The sequence below is a fragment of the Solanum pennellii genome, chromosome 1, assembly GCF_001406875.1.
Source record: "Solanum pennellii chromosome 1, SPENNV200".
Classification (NCBI taxonomy): Eukaryota; Viridiplantae; Streptophyta; class Magnoliopsida; order Solanales; family Solanaceae; genus Solanum; species Solanum pennellii.
Window position 1 is genome coordinate 4,610,377 of NC_028637.1, and position 25,517 is coordinate 4,635,893.

General features: G+C 29.2%; 1 protein-coding gene and 2 long non-coding RNA genes across 3 annotated transcripts; 1 reads left to right on the top strand and 2 right to left on the bottom strand.

Moving 5' to 3' along the window:
* The first annotated feature begins 300 nt into the window (after window positions 1-300).
* Window positions 301-3,638, top strand: LOC107010045 (GSH-induced LITAF domain protein). Its single transcript, XM_015209319.2, has 3 exons — window positions 301-669; window positions 3,178-3,304; window positions 3,403-3,638. Exons 1-3 carry the CDS (start codon window positions 422-424, stop codon window positions 3,484-3,486), a joined length of 459 nt encoding a protein of 152 aa, XP_015064805.1. The 5' UTR covers window positions 301-421; the 3' UTR covers window positions 3,487-3,638.
* Window positions 3,639-7,594: 3,956 nt separating this feature from the next.
* LOC114074415 lies at window positions 7,595-10,435 on the bottom strand. Its single transcript, XR_003574814.1, has 3 exons — window positions 10,407-10,435; window positions 10,145-10,277; window positions 7,595-8,859 (listed from the first exon to the last, which is right to left on the bottom strand). It is a non-coding gene; the product is annotated as an uncharacterized LOC114074415 (long non-coding RNA).
* Window positions 10,436-22,281: 11,846 nt separating this feature from the next.
* Window positions 22,282-24,684, bottom strand: LOC114074412. The gene is made up of 3 exons (XR_003574810.1): window positions 24,598-24,684; window positions 24,340-24,469; window positions 22,282-22,612 (listed from the first exon to the last, which is right to left on the bottom strand). It is a non-coding gene; the product is annotated as an uncharacterized LOC114074412 (long non-coding RNA).
* Window positions 24,685-25,517: the final 833 nt, after the last annotated feature.

The following is a 25,517-nucleotide window of genomic DNA, read 5'->3' on the forward strand; positions in this document are numbered from 1 at the left end:
GTTAGCATATCAAATTAATTTGATCTAATTTAATTTTTAAAATTAATTTTCAAAAAGTGTAATATGACAAATAAAAATGAACAGAAGACGTGATATTTAATAGCAAGATTTTATCGATAAAAAAAAATTATCTCTTCAATTTATTAAATGAAACGAATATTATTAAACAATTTTTTTTAATATAATAAACGAATAATGATCCATTCCAAGTCTCCTTCGTTATATATTACGTCAAAGTTAAACGATAAATACACGGCGATTTATTAGTCAATTTTTTTTCGAGAAACCAAATTAATTAATTTGCCCCCCTATAAACGCTACAACAATTCTACAAACGCGTAGTATGCAAAATAAATAATTCTGAATTTTATTTATTTTTATCACATAGTAATAATAATCAACATCAATTCGATCACCGGAGATGGCGAAGTACGAAGAACCGGCGATCGGAATTCCTTACAATCCGTCGGCACCGTACCAGGCTCCGATGCCGCAGCAATTTCAGCAACAATACTATGTAGGTCAAAATCCTTATCAAGCAGGTATGGTTCCACCAAACGCCATTTATGGAGATCCTAAAGGAATTCCGATTCAACAAACTATTTACAGAGATACACCTGCTCCTTTCAATTGCCTTCACTGTGGTAACACCGGTCTCACCCAAGTCAAGTAATTCTTCTCCCTTTTAACCTCTTTAAACCCTTTTTTGGGGGATAATTGCAATTTGCAGCTTTGGTTCTCTGTTACTCTATATAGCTGTTGTTGTTCTGTAGTCTAGAACTTGTTCGGCATGTTGTTGAAGCGAAATCAAAGTATTGCTAGTTTTAGATAATGATTGTAGGGTTTCGTTGTTACGTTATGTGTATTTTAGTATTTTAAGATATTGTATCAGTAGTTAGTATACTTGTGTTTGTAACGTTTCATTTGATGTATTAATTTTGCCTTGATTGATCAATATTACAAAGTGGAAGTTTTCTTTTGTTTGTCTGCAATGTGTGTGCAACTTTGTTGTTCTATTCATGATATGATTTTTTGGTGATGAATTCTCACTGAAAGCTAATTCACCTTACATTTATCAATGAATTTATCAGTGTTCTAAATGAATGTCGAATGGTTAAACCCCTTTTTTTTGGGGATAACTGCAATTTGCAGCTTTGGTTCTTTGTTACTCTATATTGTTGTTCTGCTATTGGTAGTGTAGAACTTGCTCGGCATGTTATTGAAGCGAAATCAAAGTATTGCTAGGTTTAGATGATGATTGTTGGGTTTCGTTGTTACTTTATGTGTATTTTAGTATTTTAAGATATTGTATCCGTAGTTAGTATACTTGGGTCAGCAAAAAGTTAAATCTCACAGGTATCTGTTTCTCTGGTTCGCTAATTGCATCACAGTTTAGTTTGATAAGAAAGAATATGGAAGAAGTTTGGAAGAGCATACCCCTTTTGCACACCTGCTACCTTTAACTAATGCAGGGTGGAATAGTTTTATACATATTGGGTTAATGGGGCATGCAAAAACATTCTGTGTAGATAAATCTTGGTGGAACCATGGAAAACTTACAATCATGTTTCATTCTATAACTGATATCTGGATTATAGTTTGTAACTAAACAGTGCAGTTTTTTCTCCTTTCCTTCTGGATCCTTAAGCAAACACAGTCCCTATCCCACCTTCGCTGATAAGAGGTAACAAGTGTGAGACTTCAGTATTACGTCAGGGGCCTATCTTCATCCTCTTGTAACTTATATTTATTAGTATTACTTTTGCACTTCATGTGTCTACTGTTAGACCATGTTTATGCAGATATTGTTGGTGACAAGGCTTTATCATGTCCTTTCATATGAGATGTGTCAATATTTAAGTAAATAGTATTCATAGCTTCTGAAGTATGAGCATGAGAATTCATTCCTGAACTTTGTTAATGGTCTAGTTTATTCCTGAGTTAAGTGTACCACTGATTCTTTTGACAGCTACTTAAACAAGAACTTCATCCACTTATGATGTTAAACATAATTAAGAGATTTTGAAATTCTTCCATAGTCGAGAACAAATAGTAAGCAGTCAACCCCCTTCTTCTTTGCTTCCGAAGAAAAACGTGAACATTCTTCTCTAGATTCTTCATTGGCTAATGGGGATATCCAAAATAAAAAGGGTTTCTTGTGGTCTTAAAGATTCTAAAGACCTTGGTGGGCTGAGTAACTCGTGTATCTTTGTTGGTGGAGGTAGCAAGTACACAGTGAAATAGTCCAGGTGCGGTAACAGAACAGCACCATTATTGAAAGGAAAAGGAAAAGGAAAAAAAGGATGTTTAAGAAACAGACTGCTGCAATAGCAATACTTACCGAGACGTGTGATTTTCACTGCATTTACAAATTACGCCTTAGACAGAGACATTACTGTTCTCCTCTGTTAATGGCCTACTAGAGTGACTTACCTTTCTCAAAAAGTGCCTGTTAGGGTAAAAAGAAAACTGATTTCCATTTTCCAATCTCAGTGGTTTCACATTATAGTGACAGGCCCATGTAGGAAAATTTCATGGCTGAAGTCTATCACATCCAATAGGTAGAAGCCCAAACTTACAAATTACAAAAGGTAGACTATCCATATGACAGTGTAACACATGCTTAGAATGAATTTTTACGTTGACTTTGTAACTGACCAAGTTTAATGTATAAGGAGCAGAGATAGATTAGAGATCCACATACATACATTCATACATCTATATATAAAATGTGTATGCTGCGCATATGTATGAATATCATGTTGCAGCTCATGGGTTGATTCAACTGAATTGGCTTGCATACCACTGGCAACAAAAAATTTTTGGCACTCTAGCAGCAATTGAACTTGTATATGCAATTCCCAACTTCTCTATTTTGTGAATGTTTGAAGCAACCTGTAATTCAGCATTAGCAATATGTGCCTTCTAGATCCATATTTATGTTCTTAATTTCTCTTCGCAGTTACTAATAAAAAAATTGTCTTCGTGGCATAAGCGATGTTTTGTTGCAACAAACAACTTTGCTTCCGACTTCTCCTGTAGAGGTCTATCCAGAGTTTATGTATACTCGCCTGTTTTAACTTCCATCAGCTTTGAATTGTCGGGCTTTCTTACTATGGCCTATTTCGAGTATGTGTCAGCGAAATTCTGATTTCCTTTAATGTGTGTTCCATTTAGATCAAAACCGAGTCCTGCAGCTTTTGTTGGATGCATGACACCATTTATGCTTGGAGTATGCTTTCTGTTGCCATCAATGGATTGCCTCTGGCACAAGTATCATTATTGTCCAAGTTGCAATCAGAAGGTAACGATCTTTTACTGATCCAACTTTATGTTCCGCGTTTATTTCATGGATCTTATGTCATTTGATGGTTTGTTAAGCAAGCTTTCCGCGTTTTGTAGGTTGCCGATTTTGAGAAATCCGATTTTTGTTTGGTTATGGACCCTCCAAACTGGGAAGAAAAAAGTTTTGCTTTACCTGCATGAGGGCATAATCTTGGATTTGCCTGGTTTAACCCCTTTTCTTTGTATTTTTGTGTATAAATACGTGTTTCTTGTTTGCTCAAGAGAATGGATGTGAACTAAAATGCAGTTTGTTATATTTGTTATCTTATAACTATAGATTTTTCTATTGTTCATTGCTCTTTTGAGTTTTGTGTATTTAAACAATGAAATAAAAAAAATTATGATGTCGAAATCTCACGCCCTTGTTTTTCCAATTTTCCGGGTTAAATTCACTCACAAATCTTAATATTATAAGTTTGCGTAAAATATATGCGGTAGATCAATCAAGATATCAAAATTTTGATTACAAATAAATTAATCCTAGTTGACCCAAAAAATAAGAGCTTGTTTAGCATTACAAAATACTTTTCATTAGTGTAAAAAACACTTCTAGAAGCACTTTATTAAAAAAAATAAAATTTACCTACATCAGGTGTTTACATCAATTTAATACATGCATGTCATAAATTTATAATTTATTTTACTTAACTTTATTTAATTAATATGTGTTTTACTTCATTAAATCACAAAATAAAAAAAATTACATTTATTTTTTATGTAAACATCATGAGTAAATTTTTAAATTAAATAATGGTCAACTATTGCAAGCTCAATTAAAATAGAGTGCAGAAATATGGAAGAGATCGGCCAAGAATAATCTTTAGTAAAATGGTACTTCCTACACGTGATAAGTAATAAATCACTTTGTATTTTATAATTATATAATCAACATAACAAATTGAGAAGAGATAATACTTGTATTATTATTATATAATTAAACAATGAAACAAAAAATGCAAAAATAATTTTTAAAAAGAAAAGATAATTAAACTTATGTTGTCCTTCAATAGGGTAAATATTACTCGTCATGCTGGCTTTGATTAAGCATGATATGTTGTCGATCTTTGAAATTATCATATGCATGCACAATTTCCTCACAATCTTTGAAATTATCATACGTTAATTAATCTTTTCGTGATTTTTAAAAATTATCATTTGCATGAACAATTTTTTCACGATTTTTAAAATCATCTAATTCTACGCTGTAAAATAACATTATTATGTAAAAATATAAAGAATGCAGGGACAAACAACATAAGATAACATTTAAGTGGACAAATGAGTGGATTATCGGAAATTCCAAAGTATATTGCAAGTGATGAGACCAAAATTATGGCCGTTAAAACAAATCGATGGCCAATTTTTTTTACGATCATTGAAATTATCACACTCTTAAATAATTTTCACACGATTTTTAAAATTATTATTTTTTTGTGATTCCACCATACTTGCAAAAAGTTGTATGCTTAAAATTTGTCGATGAGTAGATATAATATTTCTCTTTCTATGAATATCTCAAACATATATAAAAGAAAAATTAAGTCCTAGTTGAATTAAATAAGTGACGAATCAAATATATAAGAAGACTCCTATTAAAATACTACTTCTTCAAACGAATTACAAGAAATTCTAATCCTGATCAAGTTCCAATTTTAAGTTTTTTCCTTCTTTTTTTTTTACTATAAATTTTTAATATCAGTTTATCACAATTTTTTTGTGATAATGGTAGAAAATGACAAACAAATAAATTAAATTAAATGAAATAACTATCTTTTCAATTATTTCCATTAATAAGCAAATATTCGATCACTTTGCTATTATAGGGCCCCATTGATTTGTATAAATTATTAAAAAGTTAAAACGGGTGTTTTCTCTTTTCTCTTTACTTTATACAATTTTTCTGCACTGTATAAATATAAAAATTCGTATAAACACTCACATCTTCATATAATTATACAATTCACCAAGATAATATATATATATAAAAACTTACAAATTTATATAAACACTCAACATCTTCATATACTTATACATATTATGGATATACAATTATATAAAAAATCATATATACAAATTACAACTTTATACACAATTTTCCATTTGAACAACACATCCGTATTTGTGTTCATCCGTAGCAAACTATAAATTTGCTACGAAATGCAATTTTGAAAAGTTTGTCATCACATAAAATTAAGAATTTTATATTTGCTATATATATAATTTCCCCATTTTTTTACGGTAATAGTTATTAATAATTAACCAACCATTGCAAAGGGTGAATGATATAGTTAAATTCAGTTAAATTCTATTAGTAGTGCAACAATTATTTTTTTAATATACTAATGTATAGTATTATAAATATATGTATTTATTATTTTAAAAAGGGAAAATTGTATATAATGACAAATTATTTATTTAACTAAATGCTATAACCACACTTTGATTTAATTGTGTCATGTGACAAACTGTTATCCAGTCACATCTCTCCCTCAAACTCTCGCTCGCTCGCTCCCTTTGTCGCTCACCTCTCTCACTTTATACAATCAGAAATGTATAAATTGTGTTTTTGTTTGTACAAAATGAGAGAAAATTGTATATACACATGCAAATACATATATATTCGTCTTATACACCTATAATTATACAATATAAATATTCCCCTGCCCAGTTCTCTTTTGCCTTTCTCTCTTTCTCGTTTCATACAAACACATTATACAAAATACAATGTATAATTTATATTTGGATAAAGCGCGTGGGAGAGAGAACGATGTTTGATATACAAACGTTTTATTTCGATTCAATTGTATACAAATTCAAATTTTATACATATATACAAACACATAAAATTGAATCGAGATACTGTCAACGATTTATACAAACAATAGACTGCCAATAATTTATACAAATGGTTTCCAAGGGAATTATACAAACATGAAGAGGAGCCAGTGGTTTGTACAATTGGTTCTTTTGTATATATGTATAGTGAAATAGTGTAGCTTCTTTTGTATATATGCACGCCGAATTATACATATTTAAGTTTACTATTAAGCGTAATTATGCAAATTATAACTATGACATACAAATATGAATTTTGTGCTTGCTATATGTGACAGTTGTTGCTCAATAAAAAATACCACATAAAATTAGTTGAGGTGTGCGAAAGCTGCTCTCTAAACACAATTCAAAATATAAAATATCAAAAAGTAAAATACATTTTCACTCAATATATGTAATTACTATAATTAAATATCTCACACACTGTCGATATTGAAACAATAAAAATTTAAATAATATTAATCGAAATTACAAATATTAAATTATTCAAATAGCAATTTGGTATAAATACTGAATGAACATAAATCTAGCAACTAATGTGATATACCATGTTTCTAATGGTAAAATTTTTAAATTCCTTAACACTTGTATTTTTTATAAGAAACTTGACACACTTATCAACAAAATCACAAACGTCGATTTTCTTTAATAAAATGATAGCAAAGATAAAAAACGATGAATGAAACTCATGATAAAAAAATATTTTTTTAAAATTTTATTTGTGAAATTTTATTGGGTATATGTTGTTATTATTCTTTTTCTTCTACTTCCCTAAACTATTTGTACAAACCTTTTTCATAAAAATAAAATAATCTAATACAAATATCAAAAAAAAATTTTTTACAAGAATATACTATTTAAGATCTTAATTTACATAAATTATTCTAGTCTTTTTATTTACAACATTATGCTTTTAATTACAAATATGACAATTTATTAAAAAATAAATAGTTACACGATTTATGACCTATTTTATTGGTTAGTGTGGTGATTTTATGGAACTCTTATTTTACCTATTATTTCATTTATTGTTTAGAATCTCAATTATATTTGGATACATTTCTTTAATAAATACTCACATTTTTCCTTTTTATCGGTCACATTTTTTAGATTTCCCTTGTATTAAGAAACTAGGTAAATTTACAATTCCATCCCTATTTAATTGTTTTTTTTGAAGTCATTTATTCAATAAATTATAAATAAATTCTGCCTAAAATGGGGGTCTCATTTTTGCGAACTAGTCTTCGGTTTTGTAAGCATCACTAAAGCAAGCTTAACTAAAACGTGTTCTATCACTTTCAAGACCCATTCTTTACTAAAATAAAGTTGTGAAAGCTTCCATGTCTCCGCCAAAGCGAGACTCGCTTTAAAAAACAATTTCTATCTAATGTGAGTATACCAGGTATCAAAAAAATCAACCAACAACAAAATCATCAAATAAACCCTCAAGATTAGTTCAAAACCTCATACACATAAATCATATATGCAACCTAACTAAAATCAACATTTAAGACTCAAAAGAATCCAACGTCTTCTTGACCCGACATATGTAATAGTCACAAAAAATGAACCAACACCTAAAGGTAAAAACAAGATCGGGAGATCTGAAAATTCCATCAATATTTTCTTTAGGCCAAAAATCATCCCCCGAATCTAATGAAACTTTCATAAATTCAATCTTAGCATTTGAACCTCAAACGTTGTCAAAAGTTATTTCGAAGGCTAAAACTTCTAATTTTGAACTTCAAATCCTCAAAAAGACTCCAACTCTGAAATATGCAACTCTCTTAGACTAATTTTCATATTTTGCGCCGAATTGAATCTATAACATTCTACTATGATATTCAAAAATTCAAAAGATACCAAAAATCATTTAAAAATAATTTTAGCCTTTTCAAACACAAAAAAACTTACATTATTCACAATTTTTATTTAAAACTCGAAGCAGTTATCAAAATTCAATCAACATTAGCTTGAGGTCAATATAAGGAGGGATAAAATAATAATTTTATGTAAATTTTCAAAAATAATTTTCTTAATCATTACAATATCACATTTCACCCTTGCACCTCTGACAAATATTAAACATCTTGTTTCATTCTCTTCTAATAGAACTTATAGCATAAACGCCAACATAACCACCAATAGAATTAGCATGGAAATAAGAGATCAACTTGGCTTCACAGTCATACGCAGATAAAGCTTTGATTTTAACCTCTAACCGGAGGCGTATGCAAGAGTGGATCATTCGCGTGAACTCATACTTTTCTTATGAAATTGTACTATATATTTTTAAAATAAATAAATATAGGTGAGTGAATTTATTAGACGTATCAAATAATGTGAGTGAATTCACTAGACGTATATATATATATATAACTTTAATATATAACTTTAATCTTTCATAATTTTTAAGTTTGTCACTTTGGAAATTCCTCCTATTTTTTTACTATTGTAATTTTTTATATAATTATATCAAACCTGTGCTTATTAAAATTAGTAATATTAGATGGTATAACATATAATAAATGACTCCAGTAGTGAATAAAACCTAAAATGTCAAATTGATCGAATTTATATCTTAAATGCATATTTTTGTAATAGTACACTCGTCATGTCAAATTCCTGGATAGGCCTTGCCGCTAACCCCTTGCTAAAAAAAGTAATAGGCTTGACATCCTGAGTTAGTACAACTCTATCAGTATTTACAAGATACTTTTTTACATAGTTTATTATTACATCTCAAGCAAGATTTCTACTTATTAACTTTATATTTACAAGATTTTTGAATGTATGAATGTATTTATGAGTGATTTTCATTATATTATTTATAATTTTATACTAATTTTGATTTTATTTTTTGTGTAGCTAAAATAAATACTTTCATCAATAACAAGTCCAACAAGAAGAAAATGGTGTTCATAATGGGAACAACAGGAACACCACTTTCTTCTTGTTGCTCCGATTATGCAAATCACTTTTTTCTCGTTGAGCTTGTTGGTAGTGATGAAAGTAATAATTTTAGCCACACATAAAATAGAATCATATTTAATATAAAATAGTAAATAATCTCATGAAAATCACTTATACATATACTCATATATTAAAAAGCTTGTAGATATAAAGTCAATAAGTAAAAATCTTGTTCTAGATAGAATAAACTATGTAAAAGAATACGAGGAAGAGCTAATACAAGTGAAAGGTAAGTTATTCCAATTGTAAATGACATTAAAAATTTGATGATTCATTGGTGTTTTTTAAATAGACAAGTATGTAAAAGAGAAAAATCAAATTAGATAATGATGAAGAATCATAGAAAAAATTAAGAATCGGATTAATTTATTTTCTTCTCTTAAATACTTATCCATTTCAGGAATATTCATGAATTGTGAATTTCTTTGATGTAATCGGTATATTTAATAAATATTACTTGTACATTATCTATTGATCCTGAATAGAACCTAATTTTCAAAAATAATTTAATCTATTGGAACAAAATTTTGTAAATAGAATGATTATAAAAAAAACATTACGATAAAAAGATAAAAAATATTAGATAATTATTTTTCATTTGTACAACTCTTATATGACATCTATATAATATATAAAACATTACTACACAAATTATGGTTTGGTAAGTAAAATAAAAAATATTACTCTCTCCGTTTCACAAAGAATGACTTGGTTTGACTTGACATGGAATTTAAGAAAATAAAAAAGATTTTTGTATCTTATAGTTCTAAATTAAAGTTATGTGAAATGTAGAAAACTGCACTTTAATCTTGTGGTCTTAAATATGCCACGTTAAAAATTGAAATTAAAATGTTATAAAAAAAAGAAGAGATCATTCTTTTTTAAACAGACTAAAAATAAAAATGAACTCATTCTTTCTAAAATAGAGAAAAGTAAATAATTATTTTTCATTTGTATAACTCTTAGTTGCAAAAGAAAGTGATGTTCTTACCGATAAAATCACAAACATTGATTTTTTCTTGCAAGGTCAACACAGAGTAGAGATTTTTTATTCTCTTGCTCTTATTATGAGTACCATTTTCTTCTTGTTCAACTTGTAATTATTGAAGAAAACACTCACTTTTCTACACATAAAAACAAAATAAGTGGTCACATTAAAATAGTAGATAATCACATGAAAATCACTTGTGCATTTTAAAAAATATTCAAAATTTAAATAATATAAATATATCAAATTAAGAGAGAAACCTTACTTGAAACAGAATGATAATATAAAAAATATATTATGCTTGTAATAGTAAACGAGATAGTACGATTGGCTTTTATAGTAATATGTGAGTATGGACTTATTAATTAGTATACCAAATTCACAATAAATTGATATCTTTTAAGATAAGAACGAATCTTAAATACGTGTAATAGATCTGTCATACTATTCTATCTAAAAGATTTAAGATCAATAAGTAGATATCTTTAGGATAAGAATGATTCTTAAAAACGTGTGACAGACGTGTCAGTATCTAGAAGATTGTGGATTAACACTGAAACAAAAATGCTTTAACGACAATAAATATATACATTAAGAAAGAGTAATATTTTAGCGATATTAGTTAATCGTCATTTGATTCAGTATTGCTATAAGATTTTGGGACATTACTAAAGAGTATAAATTATCGTTAAAAATATATTTAGTTACAATTAAATTATTATTATTAATTAATGGCTGCTATAGATTATTTTTATTAAAGTGTAATAAGTACATATTTTTAAGATAAGGGTAATTCATAAAAACATATAATAGACAATATACATCTTTTAGGATAAAAATATTTTTAAAAAATGATAGATGTATGATAAGAATGATTTTTGAAAATGGAATAAATCATAAACTTATCTATCTGAAATATTGTGAACCATTAGTATAACTATATACAATAATATTATTATGTTATATTTTATATGAAAATAGTTTTGATACTATATCTAAATTAATAATTACATGTTTCATTTTAAATGAATAATTTTACAAATATAATTATATAGTATACATTAGATTAATATATAAAAAATTAGCACCACTTGAAAAATCATGATTTTAGCAATCATTTTCACTTTCAAGATATAACTTTTTCGTGGCCTATATTATAAGTACATCTATCAAAAAGCGTTGGCCCAATTCCACCTGGTCCAAGCCTCGCGGGTCAACGAATTTGAAGGCTAAGGTGGACCGGCTCATCATTTGGTAGGGCTTGAAAATGATCAATTCAACCCAATCCTAAAAGGATCGAAGGCTGGGACGCGCTAGCACTTCTGTTTTTCTATTTTTAATTTTTTTCTTTTTAAACTTAGAATTCTATAAAATCACGAAAAGGAGAAGATTTTCCAATCAAATATGACAAACAATGGTGGTGTCTCAATAACACTAACAAAAATAGTGCAATTAGCATGTATCTCGTATACCAGATATGTGAGTGAGATAAGAGAGTGACAAGCAAGATGGGAGGGAGATGAGGACGCGAGATTAGTAAGTGTATCCTAGATACATGTGAATCTACTTGATAGAGTGTATCTATAACAAATTAATCTAATTTTGGGTTCTTATATTTCAAGATACATGTATTTGGATACGAAGATTCATAATAACACAACATAACGTATATTCAAATAATTAGATTATATATTAGTGGGATTATTATAAATTACTCTTATATAAAAGAGTTTGGCCCATGGGCCGACCTCGGCCCAACCATGATCTGGCCTCAAGGACCAAGGGTTTATGCTGATCAAGCTTATGAGACCTAGTTTCAAATTGGCTTTGAAAAATCTTATCCCAACCCTACCCCAATAAAGGATAGGATTGGACCGATCCCATGGGCTAAACCCATTTTTATAGTTCTAATTATAAGTCTCCTTTCATTATTTTATATAAATATTGTATATGATCATATTATACTATAAATTACAATTATTAAGTTATTTATTTTTCCTAGTTTACTAGGAATTTTTTCTCCTTTGATAAGGAATTAATTTCTTGAAAAAAAATTATAGGAAATATTTTTACTAACATAACATTGAAATTGTTTTTAACACATCTATTAAAAATATTTTCCTCCACCACCGTGAAATATTACATATTACCAAAAAACAGACGAAGATAATAATTTTGACTATTTTTGCCATTTACCGATTATAATTGATTGTTTCATTAATCTTTGAATAATTACATAGTCTTAACAAGATTGAATTTATATATGAGTTTCTATTTTACATTGTAAAGAACTTATCTTATTTACCACTTTTTTTGTATGCATCTTATTTTGATTTATTATTAAACATTATCAAAATTTGTTCTTTATTTGTTTATTAAAAGAAATATTTATTAACTATATTTAAAAGGGATAGGGCATACATACATGGTGAATACATGATTTTTATGGAAAGGTGTCACATTTTAAAATGAAAAAACTAATAAAATAATATAATGTTATAAATTCATTGTTTGATGCGGATGATCCATTGATCATTAGAGTTATCCACAATTACTTGAATTCATGTATAATTGTTTTCAAGGTGATAAAAACCTTAAGAGATAACAATGTATTTATTAATGTGGTAATTTTTTGGAGTGATATCTCAACACTATAAATAGAGTTATAACTCACCATTTGATACATACACTTGAATAAGAAGAAAAGTTCTCTCTTCTATCTACATTTCTTGCCTTCTTCTTTATATTATATCATTATGAGTTTACTGTTATAACACGTTATCAGCACGAATATAATCTAAAAGTTGTAGTACTTCGCAAAAGTGTTGTAGTTGAAATACTTGTGAGCAGGAACATGTTATATTTATATTTTCAAAAGATCCTCTTATACAAATAATTTATTTTAGTATATATTTGATATGAAAAGGTAGAACATATTTTTTGTTTTACTTTAACAATTTTATACATTGGTTTATGATTATACTAACAGTTCTTCGTTTCAGAAAAGAATTGAAGGATAAAGAAGTAATTTTCATGTTGATTTTCTTAGTGTTAATTATGAGGAACTTATTAATATTTATAATTACTAGAAGTTAAGATAGTGGATTCAAACTCAATCGCACCAAAAAGGCTAAGGCATCAGATTAAAGTTCGGATGCATCGTAATAAAAATTCTTTGAGGGTAAGACGGTAGATTCGTGTTCTATCGCACCAAGAGGGTAAGACATCAATTTGAGTTTTGATGCATCATAATTGAGTTCAAGTCTCATAGAATTATGGCGTAACACGCCTTATATGGGGAAGACATTGAGTTTGAGTCAATGCACCATAGTGATGATAAAATGATGGCTAAAGCAAAAATAATATATTTTTAATAAAAAGCCTTGAAATTCGTTCCATTGAATTTGCTCAATTCCTTGAAAAGAATATGATAGCAATATATGATAACTTTGAAATCCACATATTGACTTGCTCCATTCTATCGTATAAATGTGGTAGCAGTAAATAATTAGTCTGAAAGATAACAAATGATTAACGATACGAAAATGGCGGGAAGGGATGGAATTATAACAGTCATCATCGTGGTAATTATAAAAGGAAGAACCCTATGGATTCTCCAAATAGTCCTTCAAATTGTGAAAACAATTTTCGTTATCAAAATGGTATTGAAAGGTCATTGGGCTTGTGAATGTTGTCGATTCAATAATTTGATAAGTTTGTAAATCCTCCATCAAAAGACAAGAAGATAATGTGATGGTATACTTGATCTTTGAAAGTGGGTGTGTCATGTAAATATGATGAATTTTAAAGGCATGACAAAGTGCTTATAATGCAAATTTATGAAACACATATAAATGATTGGTTCATTTCTTTGAAAGAATGTGACTTATGATAAGTATTGTGAATGCCCGATCATTCTACCAGAGAATTGGTCAATATATGATAAAATCATTTTGGGTTGGATATATGCCACAACTCACCTTTATGTGAGATTCGAAGAAAAAATTATATATGTCAAAACTCATGTAATGACCCGTAAGGTCATTTTTGAAAACTTTTATAAAATTTCTATTTTACCCCTCCTGCTATATGTCCCGAATCATTTTTAGATAGTCAATTTAGATGATTTAAAATTTTTGAACTATAGTTAATTAATTGACAGATATTCAATAAATAATTTATTTTATATCCTAAATCTTTTGACCCATTATTTAACAAAATAAGTAAATAGATTTTGTCACTTTTAATACCTAATTTATTTATAAAAGAAAATAAAGGGGAGCAGAAAACTAACCTGTCTGTGACACGAATACGGATGAAGGGAGGACAAACTGCATCACGTAAGGACAATTCGTTTTCAAGTTCTCTTAGGCATGCATTAATTGTTTCTCATAGTGCATATTTTTTCATTGTGTGTGATGATATGCCATGTGTTAAGGAACAATTTGTTCCAATTATATGAAAGTGATTTAATTTATATTTGGTGTGAATATATAGAAATTAGAGAATTTTATGATATTGTAATGTCTATAATAATCAAAAGATGAATAAGATTCCTTTGAGATATTGGAGTCTTTTACATTACTTAACTAACTATTCACATTAGTTAGATTGTCATTGGTATGGTAGCTAGATTTTATCAATATAAATGGAGTAGATTTGGTTTAAGTATTGTATGTTATCGTAAATTGCTAGAAATATTTTTATTTTTGATTATAAAAGCTTTCATATGGTTATCGCCTTAAATTCAAGGTTTGACATATTAAGATACCTAATTAAATAGTATTTGTATTATGTTCTATGAATGTCAATTGAATTTTATATTCAAAGGAATTGAGACTTAATCCTAGGCTTGAAGGTTTTAAAATATGAGAGTTGGTATATTCATTGGTATCAAGAGTAAGAACTTGATTATAAATGTGGACTCGAGGGGTTTTATGTGATTTTTGGAGTATGAGATAGAATTATATCAATATGTTGTCTATAGGCTCATTTACCTACGAAATAATGCATATTTTATAGATTTGGGCGAGTTTATGGGTTTAAGTTAAACATATAGTAATATGAGTGTTGTTAGTTTTAAAAATTTATTGTGATTATTTATTTGAACAGAGTTCTTTGAGTTGGAAGTTCAACGAATGGGAAGGCTCAAGTTCCCGAGTAAATTCTTTTTTGATTCAGGCAAGTAGATTTCTAAACTCTTGTTAAGTGTATGAAATTCGTGTATTTCCTTGTGGTATGTGTTTGGGAGTAATGGAACTCGGTGATGGATTAACTTTCCACTTTTATTTATTCTAACTAATGATGAAAAAGTGGTTATAAAAGGTAATGTGATTAATTGTTTGTGTGTGATGGATTGAGAATGGTGTGAGTACCGGTGGTATAAAGGCGAAGTTTATTACTATAGCATATGGATTGTAATACTAGAATGTCAAAGCATATGGGCATTAGATGATATATTATTGACTTAATTTATTATGTGTCATTATGTCTTTTATTGAACTGTATAATTGTGATAACTGAGGTGATTATATGTCATAGCGACATTTGATTTATTGAGATGTTGCATCATCCCCTTTATTTGATAGCATATTGTGCACATGCATAGACATCAGATTGGGTATGAGTAAAGGTCTAACAAGTGGAGATCGTCCGTGTTGAGTGTTGGGTTTTATTTGCCCTAAATTTCTTACCATAAATAGGTTTTCCTTTTAGGAAAATGTTTTGGATTGACTAATCCTTTTCTTGTAGGAAAAGGTTTAGGACTCTATAAATAGAGGAATGTTCCTTCTAACTTAATCAGCATTCACAATGTAGTCTTAATGACTTTGAGAGTTTTGGTTAGAGGGAGAATTTGTGGGTCACAAGCTTGATACGTTATCACTTGTGTGAACCTCCCATGTATTCCGAGTGAATTGGTTGAGGTTGTTTCCCTCTGTATTTTGTACTCTCATATTTATAGTGGATTGCTCATCTCCTTTGTGGACGTAGGTCGATTGACCGAACCACGTTAAATCTTTGTGTCTTTTTGTATATTTCTCGTTGTCTTCTTACTCGTGGTCTTTCGAGGTTTGCTTTGCTAGCTTCCGCATTTATACCTGCTTATTTCGATCCTAACAAGTGGTATCAGAGCCAGATTCAATGATCGAGTCAGGTTTAGTGGTTCGATAATCGATGATTGAACCAGGTTAGACGGAGGTGTTCATCTTGACGGGTGTAGTTCTAGCCGCAACCTTTTTGACAGTAATGAAGATTTTGTTGGAGAAATTATTTCAGAGATGTTCTCTGTGTTGAGACATAAATTTTGCAAAGGAGATTATGGAGAGGAGAAGCAAGTTGTTGAAGATTAAGTAAAGAAGGTGGACAAATTTATTTTGTCAGAAATTCAGGCCCAGGGGGAGATTTGTTGGGTTTTATTTGCCCTAAATTTCTTACCATAAATATGTTTTCCTATTAGGAAAAGGTTTTGGATTGACTAATCCTTTTCTTGTAGGAAAAGGTTTAGGACTCTATAAATAGAGGAATGTTCCTTCTAACTTAATCAGCATTCACAATGTAGTCTTAATGACTTTGAGAGTTTTGGTTAGAGGGAGAATTTGTGGGTCACAAGCTTGATACGTTATCACTTGTGAAAACCTCCCATTTATTCCGAGTGAATTGGTTGAGGTTGTTTCCCTCTGTATTTTGTACTCTCATATTTATAGTGGATTACTCATCTCCTTTGTGGACGTAGGTCGATTGACCGAACCACGTTAAGTCTTTGTGTCTTTTTGTATATTTCTCGTTGTCTTCTTACTCGTGGTCTTTCGAGGTTTGCTTTGCTAGCTTCCGCATTTATACCTGCTTATTTCAGTTCTAACATTGAGGTCGAGTTATGATTATTTGGGCACGTGAAGATCGTCCATGTGATGGAGAATTATGATTATAATTTGGGCACATGGAGATCGTCAGTGCGAAATTTGTTTGAGTTATGATAGTGCGTTGAGATCGTCAACACAGACACTGAAGATCGTCCGTGTCGGTATATGGACCTCCCGAGTCCCCCATGGGTCATGAACTCTCGATGTATTTTTGAGGAGTATCATGTATATACGGTTGAGGGAGTACTTGGTATTTTGAGGCATATCATTTCAGGGTGTCCTATTGCATAACATCTCATGACATCCTTCATTCTTTATGATTATCTATTTTATTGGTGGTTGGAAAGTACTTGATATTTGGTTATCTCTATTTGATGAACTTGATTTTGTATGTTGCTGATATTGTGTGAGTGCCTTTTGTGGAGGCTGTAATGATGAATATTGAGCTTGTTGTTAAGAATATGGGATTTTTAGAATGTTGTTGCTGAGATATGTGCTTGGAAATGGTGAACTATTAGGTTGGGCTGGTTTTATGCAGATGGTAGTTGTGGAGGTTCGATTGCGGTGTAAGGAGTACCCGTATTTTTATCCCCTTAACTTGTGTTTAGAGGTTTACTTGCTGAGTATCCTGTGGTATGGTACTCACCCCTTGCTTCTATAATTTTTTTTGTAGGTTATTAGCCTGGACCTTTGTGATATTTTCTCTTCTCCTTGTCTGAGACTTCTTTTGGAGATTTGTGAGGTAGTTGCTTGTCATTTCAGCGGACCTTCTTACTCCTATTTATGATCTTGTTCTACTCTAGGAACAATGTCATTGTTTCTCGAATAGAACTAGATCATAAATTGGAGTAAGAAGGTCTGCTGAGATAACAAACAGATACCTCACAATTCTCCACAAGAAGCCTCAGACAAGGAGAAGAGAAAATATCACTAAGTCCGAGCTAGTAACCTACAAAAAAATTGTAGTAGCAAGGGGTGAGTACCAAACCACACGGTACCCAACAAGTAAACTTCTAAACACAAACTAAGGGGATAAAAAACGGATACTCCTTACACACCAACCGAACTTTCACAACGATAACCTGCATAAAATTAAGCCCACCTAACAATTCACAGTTTTCATAACACCCAGCTCATCAAAATCATTTTAACAAATTTGCACATCCTGAACTACAAACTCAATATTCAACAATCACAACTTTCACAAAAAGATACTCACAATATCAGCAACACACAAGATCAAGTTCGTCAAATAGAGGTAATCAAATATCAAGTACTTTCCAACCACCGATAAAACACATAATCATTAAGAATGAAGGTTGTTATGTGATGCAATGCAATATGACACCATGAAGTGATATGCCTCAGAATATCAATTTCTCTCTCAACCGTATATACATGATACTCCTCGGAAATACATCGAGAGTTCATGACCCATGGGGGACTCACGAGGTCCATATACCGGTACGGACGATCTCCACGTGTCTGTGCGGACGATCTCACCGCACTATCATAAATCAAATAAATTTCGCACGGATAATCTCCACGTGTCCAAATCATAATCATAACTTTTCTATCGCACGGACGATCTCCATGTGCCAAATAATCATAACTCGATCTGAACACGGACTTTACTCATACCCAATCTCATGTCAATGCATGTGCACAATATGATATCAAATGAAGGAGATAATGCAACATCTCAATAAATCAAATGTAGTTATGGCATATAATCACCTCAATTATCACACTTATACGGGTTTAGTAAAGAACACAATCACACCTACTAAATCAAATCAATAATATATCAGTTAATGCCCATATACTTTGGAATTCTCGGATTACAATCCGCATTTTATAGTAATAAACCTTCCCATTATAACACCGGTACTCGTACCATTCTCAATACATCTCATACAAACAAATAATCACATCGTCTTTTATTACCCCTTTTTATCATAAAAATTAATCTATGTGGACAAGTCAACCCATCACCAAGTCCCATTACTCTCAAACATATACCACAAGGAAATACACACATTTCATACACTTAACAAGAGTTTAGAAATTCACTTGCCTTAAATAAACGAACTATCACTCCGGGATTTGAGCTTTTCCCTTTCGTTGAGCTTCCAAACCAATGCAATCTATTCAAGTACATGGTCACAATAAGATTTCGACACTAACAACACTCATATTATATAAGTTTAGCTTAGACCCAAAAGCTTACCCAAATTTATAATTAAGTTCCTAAGTCTAGATGACCATTAACTTGTCAATTTTTATATTTTTCAAATTTCAAGCCTATGGTTAAATCATAATTTCTCCAAAAACTTCAACTCTAATAACTTTCTTATAATATAGTAAACTCGATATTGTATTACATATATCAATATATCAAACTTGAATCTTAATATGAAAACTATAAGAAAAATTCAAAAATCAATTACATATAAATTTTCAGAAGCCTCAAACTAAGCCAAAACCTTTTTCACTCATAATTTTCCTTGAATTCACTAATTACCATGTTATATTCTTGATGAGGCAATCATTAGTCACCACTGCCTCATCATTGGCCATATATTATTTGATTGCCTCAACTTCCAATCACTAATCACAACCACGTGGTTTAATTCAAACACCAATTCTTTCAATTCTTCTATCTATTCATATAATGTTAATGCTAATGATATCACTAAATAAACAAGAAAATTGGGTAAATAACATTAAGAAAATTGATATAATATGTACTCTCGTGGTTAACTTAGTGATGCCGCACAAGTTTCGTTCTTCCTCTTCTGTTTGTTCTTTTCTTCTTATTTTTTTCTTCATCAACCGCAAATTTCAAGTTTCAACAATTAGGGCTTTTAGCCTTTATTTCTCTTATTCATTTATTTATTTATTTTCTATTATTTTATTTTTTTCATTATTATTAGCAATAAAATAATTCTTTATTAAGTTTGAAAATCATGTTATTTATTCTTATAAGTCATAATTTTTTTTTACAAAGCTATCAAAAAAGTTAATATAAGAATAATGGTTAAAATTAATAAAACGACTGAAAGGGTCGTTACATTATCCACCACTAAAAATCATGTTCGTCCTCGAACATAAAGAAGGAGAAGGAAGAATACCCAACGTTACCAAAAGTCTAAGTTGTGACATACCGGTCCGTATTCATCTCTCCTAGTGAGCTCCTCCTTAAGACCATTCCATCAAGAACAACTAATAAGAACTCAGCTTTCAAATTAACCTTTGGAAGTTCTATAACTCAAGAGTGACTATCACGCCACACACTAACTCATGAACTAAATATAATCTCAAACGCATTGGACCTTAACATAATCATCATGACAAATCCTTTCTCATATAATCAAGGTAACATTCTAAATCTATACCAGTTGCTACCAGAAATGAACCTAAATCAATCACACACTCACAATGCACAAACCATCCTAGATCTTATCAAGATTTACTTGTGACAATATAATGTTTTCATGAGCTTAACTATAAAAATATGATCTTTAGACATCAAGTACTAATCAAGAAAGAATCAAACTTATCTAACCCAAGAACAACAAGATCAAGTAACCACATAGCTGGCGATACACTTAAGCTAACAGAACCTCCATCAACACTCTTAGACAATTGTAAATCTTCATACTCTTATATAGGTTCTCACAAGCAATGTTATGCGTGTTGATTTACTTATATACTTCAACTTCCAAACAAAATCAAACCTATCGTAACTGAAATGATCAATTCTGCCCAAGGATCTCATCATATCAACGGACATAAGAGGATCAGTTCATCCGATCCACCACTAAGAATTCACCCATATATGTGAAACACGCGTAATATACGTAGGGAATCATACTCCAAATAGTGCCCAATACGAAGAAGGTGGTTACATAAGAATATACAGTAGCAAGATTGAATAATACAAAACACTTCTTCCATCATGTCCATATCAAATATTTCCATTCATCTGACTACATCTCTCAAAAAAAAAATTTGATTTTTTTGTTTTGTCCACCTAAATTCAACCAGTCTGATCCCCATTATCATGTTATATTCTTGATGAGGCAATCATTAGTCATCACTTCCTCATCATTGGCCATATATTATTTGATTGCCTCAACTTCCAATCACTAATCACAACCACGTGATTTAATTTAAACAACAATTCTTTCAATTCTTCTATCTATTCATATAATATTAATGCTAATGATATCACTAAATAAACAAGAAAATTGGATAAACAACATTAAGAAAATTGATATAACATGTACTCTCGTGGTTAACTTAGTGATGTCGCACAAGTTTCGTTCTTCCTCTTCTGTTTGTTCTTTTCTTCTTATTTTTTTTTCATCAACCGCAAATTTCATGTTTCAACAATTAGGGATTTTAGCCTTTATTTCTCTTATTCATTTATTTATTTATTTTCTATTATTTTATTTTTTTCCATTATTATTAGCAACAAAATAATTCTTTATTAAGTTTGAAAATCATGTCATTTATTCTTATAAGTCATAATTTTTTTTTACAAAGCTATCAAAAAAGTTAATATAAAAATAATGGTTAAGATTAATAAAACGACTGAAAGGGTCGTTACATATATTATTTTGAAACGTCCAATAATAGTTGTCTACTTTATAAAATTAATATTTTTTACACTTAGTTCCTAATTTATCTTTATCATTAATTATAGTTATTTTCCTATTACATTTTCAAGACATTGTATTTATTATATTCAAAATGTAATATAGTTAAACTTTTATTTTATTTATACTTTCTTAAAAACTATGGAAAGTCAATAATGAATAAGTATTATTGGATAGAGAGAGTAATAACTTTTAAATTGGCTTACATATTCTCATTTTCATTGTAGAGATCTTAACAATGAGCCACCATATTTGAAAGTTTTCTAGTCTTAAAATCCTATTCTTTCTTGCAATAAAGGTTGGGATGGATCTTTGGGTCATTCAGATAAAATATGAAAAAAATAATTCGAAGGCTAAAACTTCTAACTTAGGACCTCAAAACCTCAAAAAAATTCCAACTCTAAAATCTGCAACTCTCTTGGATCAATTTTCATATTTTAAGACTAGTTGAATCTATGAAATTCCATTGTGATACTCAAAAATTTAAAAGATACAAAAAATCATTTTTAACAATTTTAGCTTTTCAAAACCCAAAAAATTGCATAATTCATAACTTTTTATTCGAAACTCGAAACAAATTTCAAAGTTCAATTAGAATTAGCTTGAGATCAATATCTACAGGGATAAAACGATGATTTTATATAAATTTTCAAAAATAATTATCTGAATTATTACAATGTCACAATTTCACTATTGCACCTCTCACAGCTATCACACTCTCTAATGAAGAAATACACATCTTGTTTCATTCTCTTCTAATAGAACTCATGTTTCAACATGTGGAAAGTAGCAAAAATGTCAGAATGACCACCAATAGAACTAGCATTGAAATGAGAGATCAACTTGGGCCTCAGAGTCATACACACATAAAGCTTTGATCTTTAACCTCTAATCAGAGGCGTATGTAAGAGTGGGTCATCAGATTTGCGTGAATCCATGCTCTCCTTCTGAAATAACACATAGTTGTGTTACATATTTTTAAAATGAATTAAAAATAGATGAGTGAATTTACTAGTTGTACCAAATAATGCAATGATGGTTAGCTGCATTTTTCCGTGTGAGGTTTGAAGTTTGAATCTTACATCTACCTTGTTATGTATTTTTTTTTCTAAAATTAGGTAACACCTCTTTAAGTGATAATTGGTAGCACTTTATATGTATAGCTTTAATCTTTCATAGTTTTTAAGTTTGTCACCTTGGAAATTCATAATTTTTTTAGCAATGTAATTTTTTATATAATAAAATCAAACGTGTGCTTATTAAAACTAGTAACATTGCATGGTATAACATATAATAAATGACTTCACTCGATTTTTAGTGAATAGAATCTAAATATTAAATCGATCAAATTTATATTTTAAATTTAAAATTATCGTAATAATATACCCGTCATGTCAATATCCTGGATAGAAAGCAATAGGCTTGCCATCCTAAGTTTAGTACAACTCTATCACCATGTACAAGATATTCTTTTTACATAGTTATTACATCTCAAGCAAAAATTCTACTTATTAATTTTATATTTACAAGATTTTTTAATGTATGAGTAATTTTCATTAGATTATTTACAATTTTATATTAATTTTGATTTTATTTTTTGTGTAGCTAAAATTAATACTTTCATCAACAACAAGTCCAACAAGAAGAAAGTGATGTTCATCATGGGAACAACAGGAACACCACTTTCTTCTTGTTGCTCCGATTATGAAAGCCACTTTTTTCTTGTTGAGCTTGTTGGTGGTGATGAAAGTAATAATTTTAGCCGCACATAAAATAGAATCATATTTAATATAAAATAGTAAATAATCTCATGAGAATCACTTATACATATACTCATACATTAAAAAAACTTATAGATATAAAGTCAATAAGTAAAAATCTTACTTGAGATGGAATTGCATCATATTGATACAATCAATGTTCTTAAAATATGACCATGATCACATTTTTCATTCTTCAATTGTTGAATTCTCAAATTAGCGATAAATTAATTTGTAAAATTGGATTAATATTTTCAATTGCTGATTGAAAAAAAATGTACTTCTATTAATTGGTCAACATTATTTAATTTATTTTTCTTCTCTTAAATACTTATCCATTTCAGGAATATCCATGAATTGTGAATTTCTTTGATGTAATCGGCATATTTAATATATATTACTTGTACATTATCTACTAATCCTGAAAACAACTTAATTTTCAAAAATAATTTAATTTATTGAAACAAAATTTTGTAAATAGAATGATTATAAAAAAATATTATGACAAAAATATAAAAATATTAGATAATTATTTTTCATTTGTATAACTCTTAAATGACATCTATATAACATTACGACAAAAAATATGTTTTGGTAAGTAAAATAAAAAATACTATTCCCTCCGTTTCAGAAAGAATAATCTGGTTTGACTTGATATGAAGTTCAAGAAAATAAAGAAGATTTTTGAATCTTGTGGTTCTAAATTAAAGTTATGTGAAATGTATAAAATTTTCCTTTAATTTTGTGGCCTTAAACATGCCACGTGAAAAGTTAAAATTAAAATACTACAAGAAAAAATATCATTCTTTTTGAAACAGATAAAAAAAAAAGCTAATTCATTTTTAAACGAAAAAAATTAATAATTATTTTTCATTTGTATAACTCTTAGTTGCAAAAGAAAGTGATGTTCTTACCATAAGGTCACAAACACTGATTTTTTCTTGCAAGGTCAACAGAGTAGAGATTTTTTATTCTCTTGCTCTTATTATGAGTACCATTTTCTTCTTGTTCAACTTGTAATTATTGAGAAAAATGCTCACTTTTCTACACATAAAACAAAATAAGTGGTCACATTAAAATAGTAGATACTCACACGAAAATCACTTATGCATATCAAAATATATTTAACATTTAAATAATATAAAATATATCAAGTTAAGAGTGAAACTTACTTGAGACAGAATGATAGTATAAAAAATATGTTATGCTTGTAATAGTTAACCAAGATTGTATGATTGGCTTTTATAGTAATATGTTGAGTGTGGGCTTATTAATTGGGATACCAAATTCAGAAAAAATTAATATCATTTAAGATAAGAATAAATCTTAAATATGTGTGATAGACGTGTCATAAACTATTCTATCTAAAATATTTTAGATTAATAAGTAGATATTTTTTAGGATAAGAACGATTGTTTAAAACGTATGACAAACGTGTCAGTATCTAGAAGATTGTGAATTAACACTATAACAAAAATGTTTTAACGGCAATAAATACATACATTAATAAAGAGTGATATTTTACTGATATTAGTTAATTATCATTTTGTCCAGTGTTGCTATGAGCTTTAGAGACATTTCTAAAGACTATTAATTATCGTTAAAAATATATTTAGCTGCAATTATGTTATATCGTTAATTAATAGTCACTAAAGATCCATGTACATATTTTCTAGGATAAGTTTAATTCTTAAAAACATATTTAAAAGGGATAGGACATACATACAAGTTACATCTAATATAAATTTTTGAAAAAATAATACTAAAAATTTAGATATCTGATAATTATATAAAAAAATTTTGTAAATTGCAATTACTTTTCACATTAATATAGAAAATCTTGAACGATGACGAAAAAAAGGAGGAAACGAATAGAATGTTATTTTCGTCCTATATGTTATATACATTGTAAAATTTAAATAACTCATATACTCTTTAACTCTTACCTGATAAAAATTAACAATAGAAGAGAAAAATTAAAATAAATTCATTAATGAACGTGGTAATTAGTCCAATATTAACATAAAAACGATCTAATGATAATGATGTTTAAATGAATTTAAAGTGATATTTTTTATATAAAAGAATAAAT

Excerpts from the sequence above, each read along its gene's own strand:
- LOC107010045 (XM_015209319.2), top strand. The coding sequence starts at position 422 with ATGGCGAAGTACGAAGAACCGGCGATCGGAATTCCTTACAATCCGTCG. Across the intron at positions 670-3,177 it reads ACCGGTCTCACCCAAGTCAA|ATCAAAACCGAGTCCTGCAG; the intron begins GTAATTCTTCTC and ends TGTTCCATTTAG. Across the intron at positions 3,305-3,402 it reads GTCCAAGTTGCAATCAGAAG|GTTGCCGATTTTGAGAAATC; the intron begins GTAACGATCTTT and ends CGCGTTTTGTAG.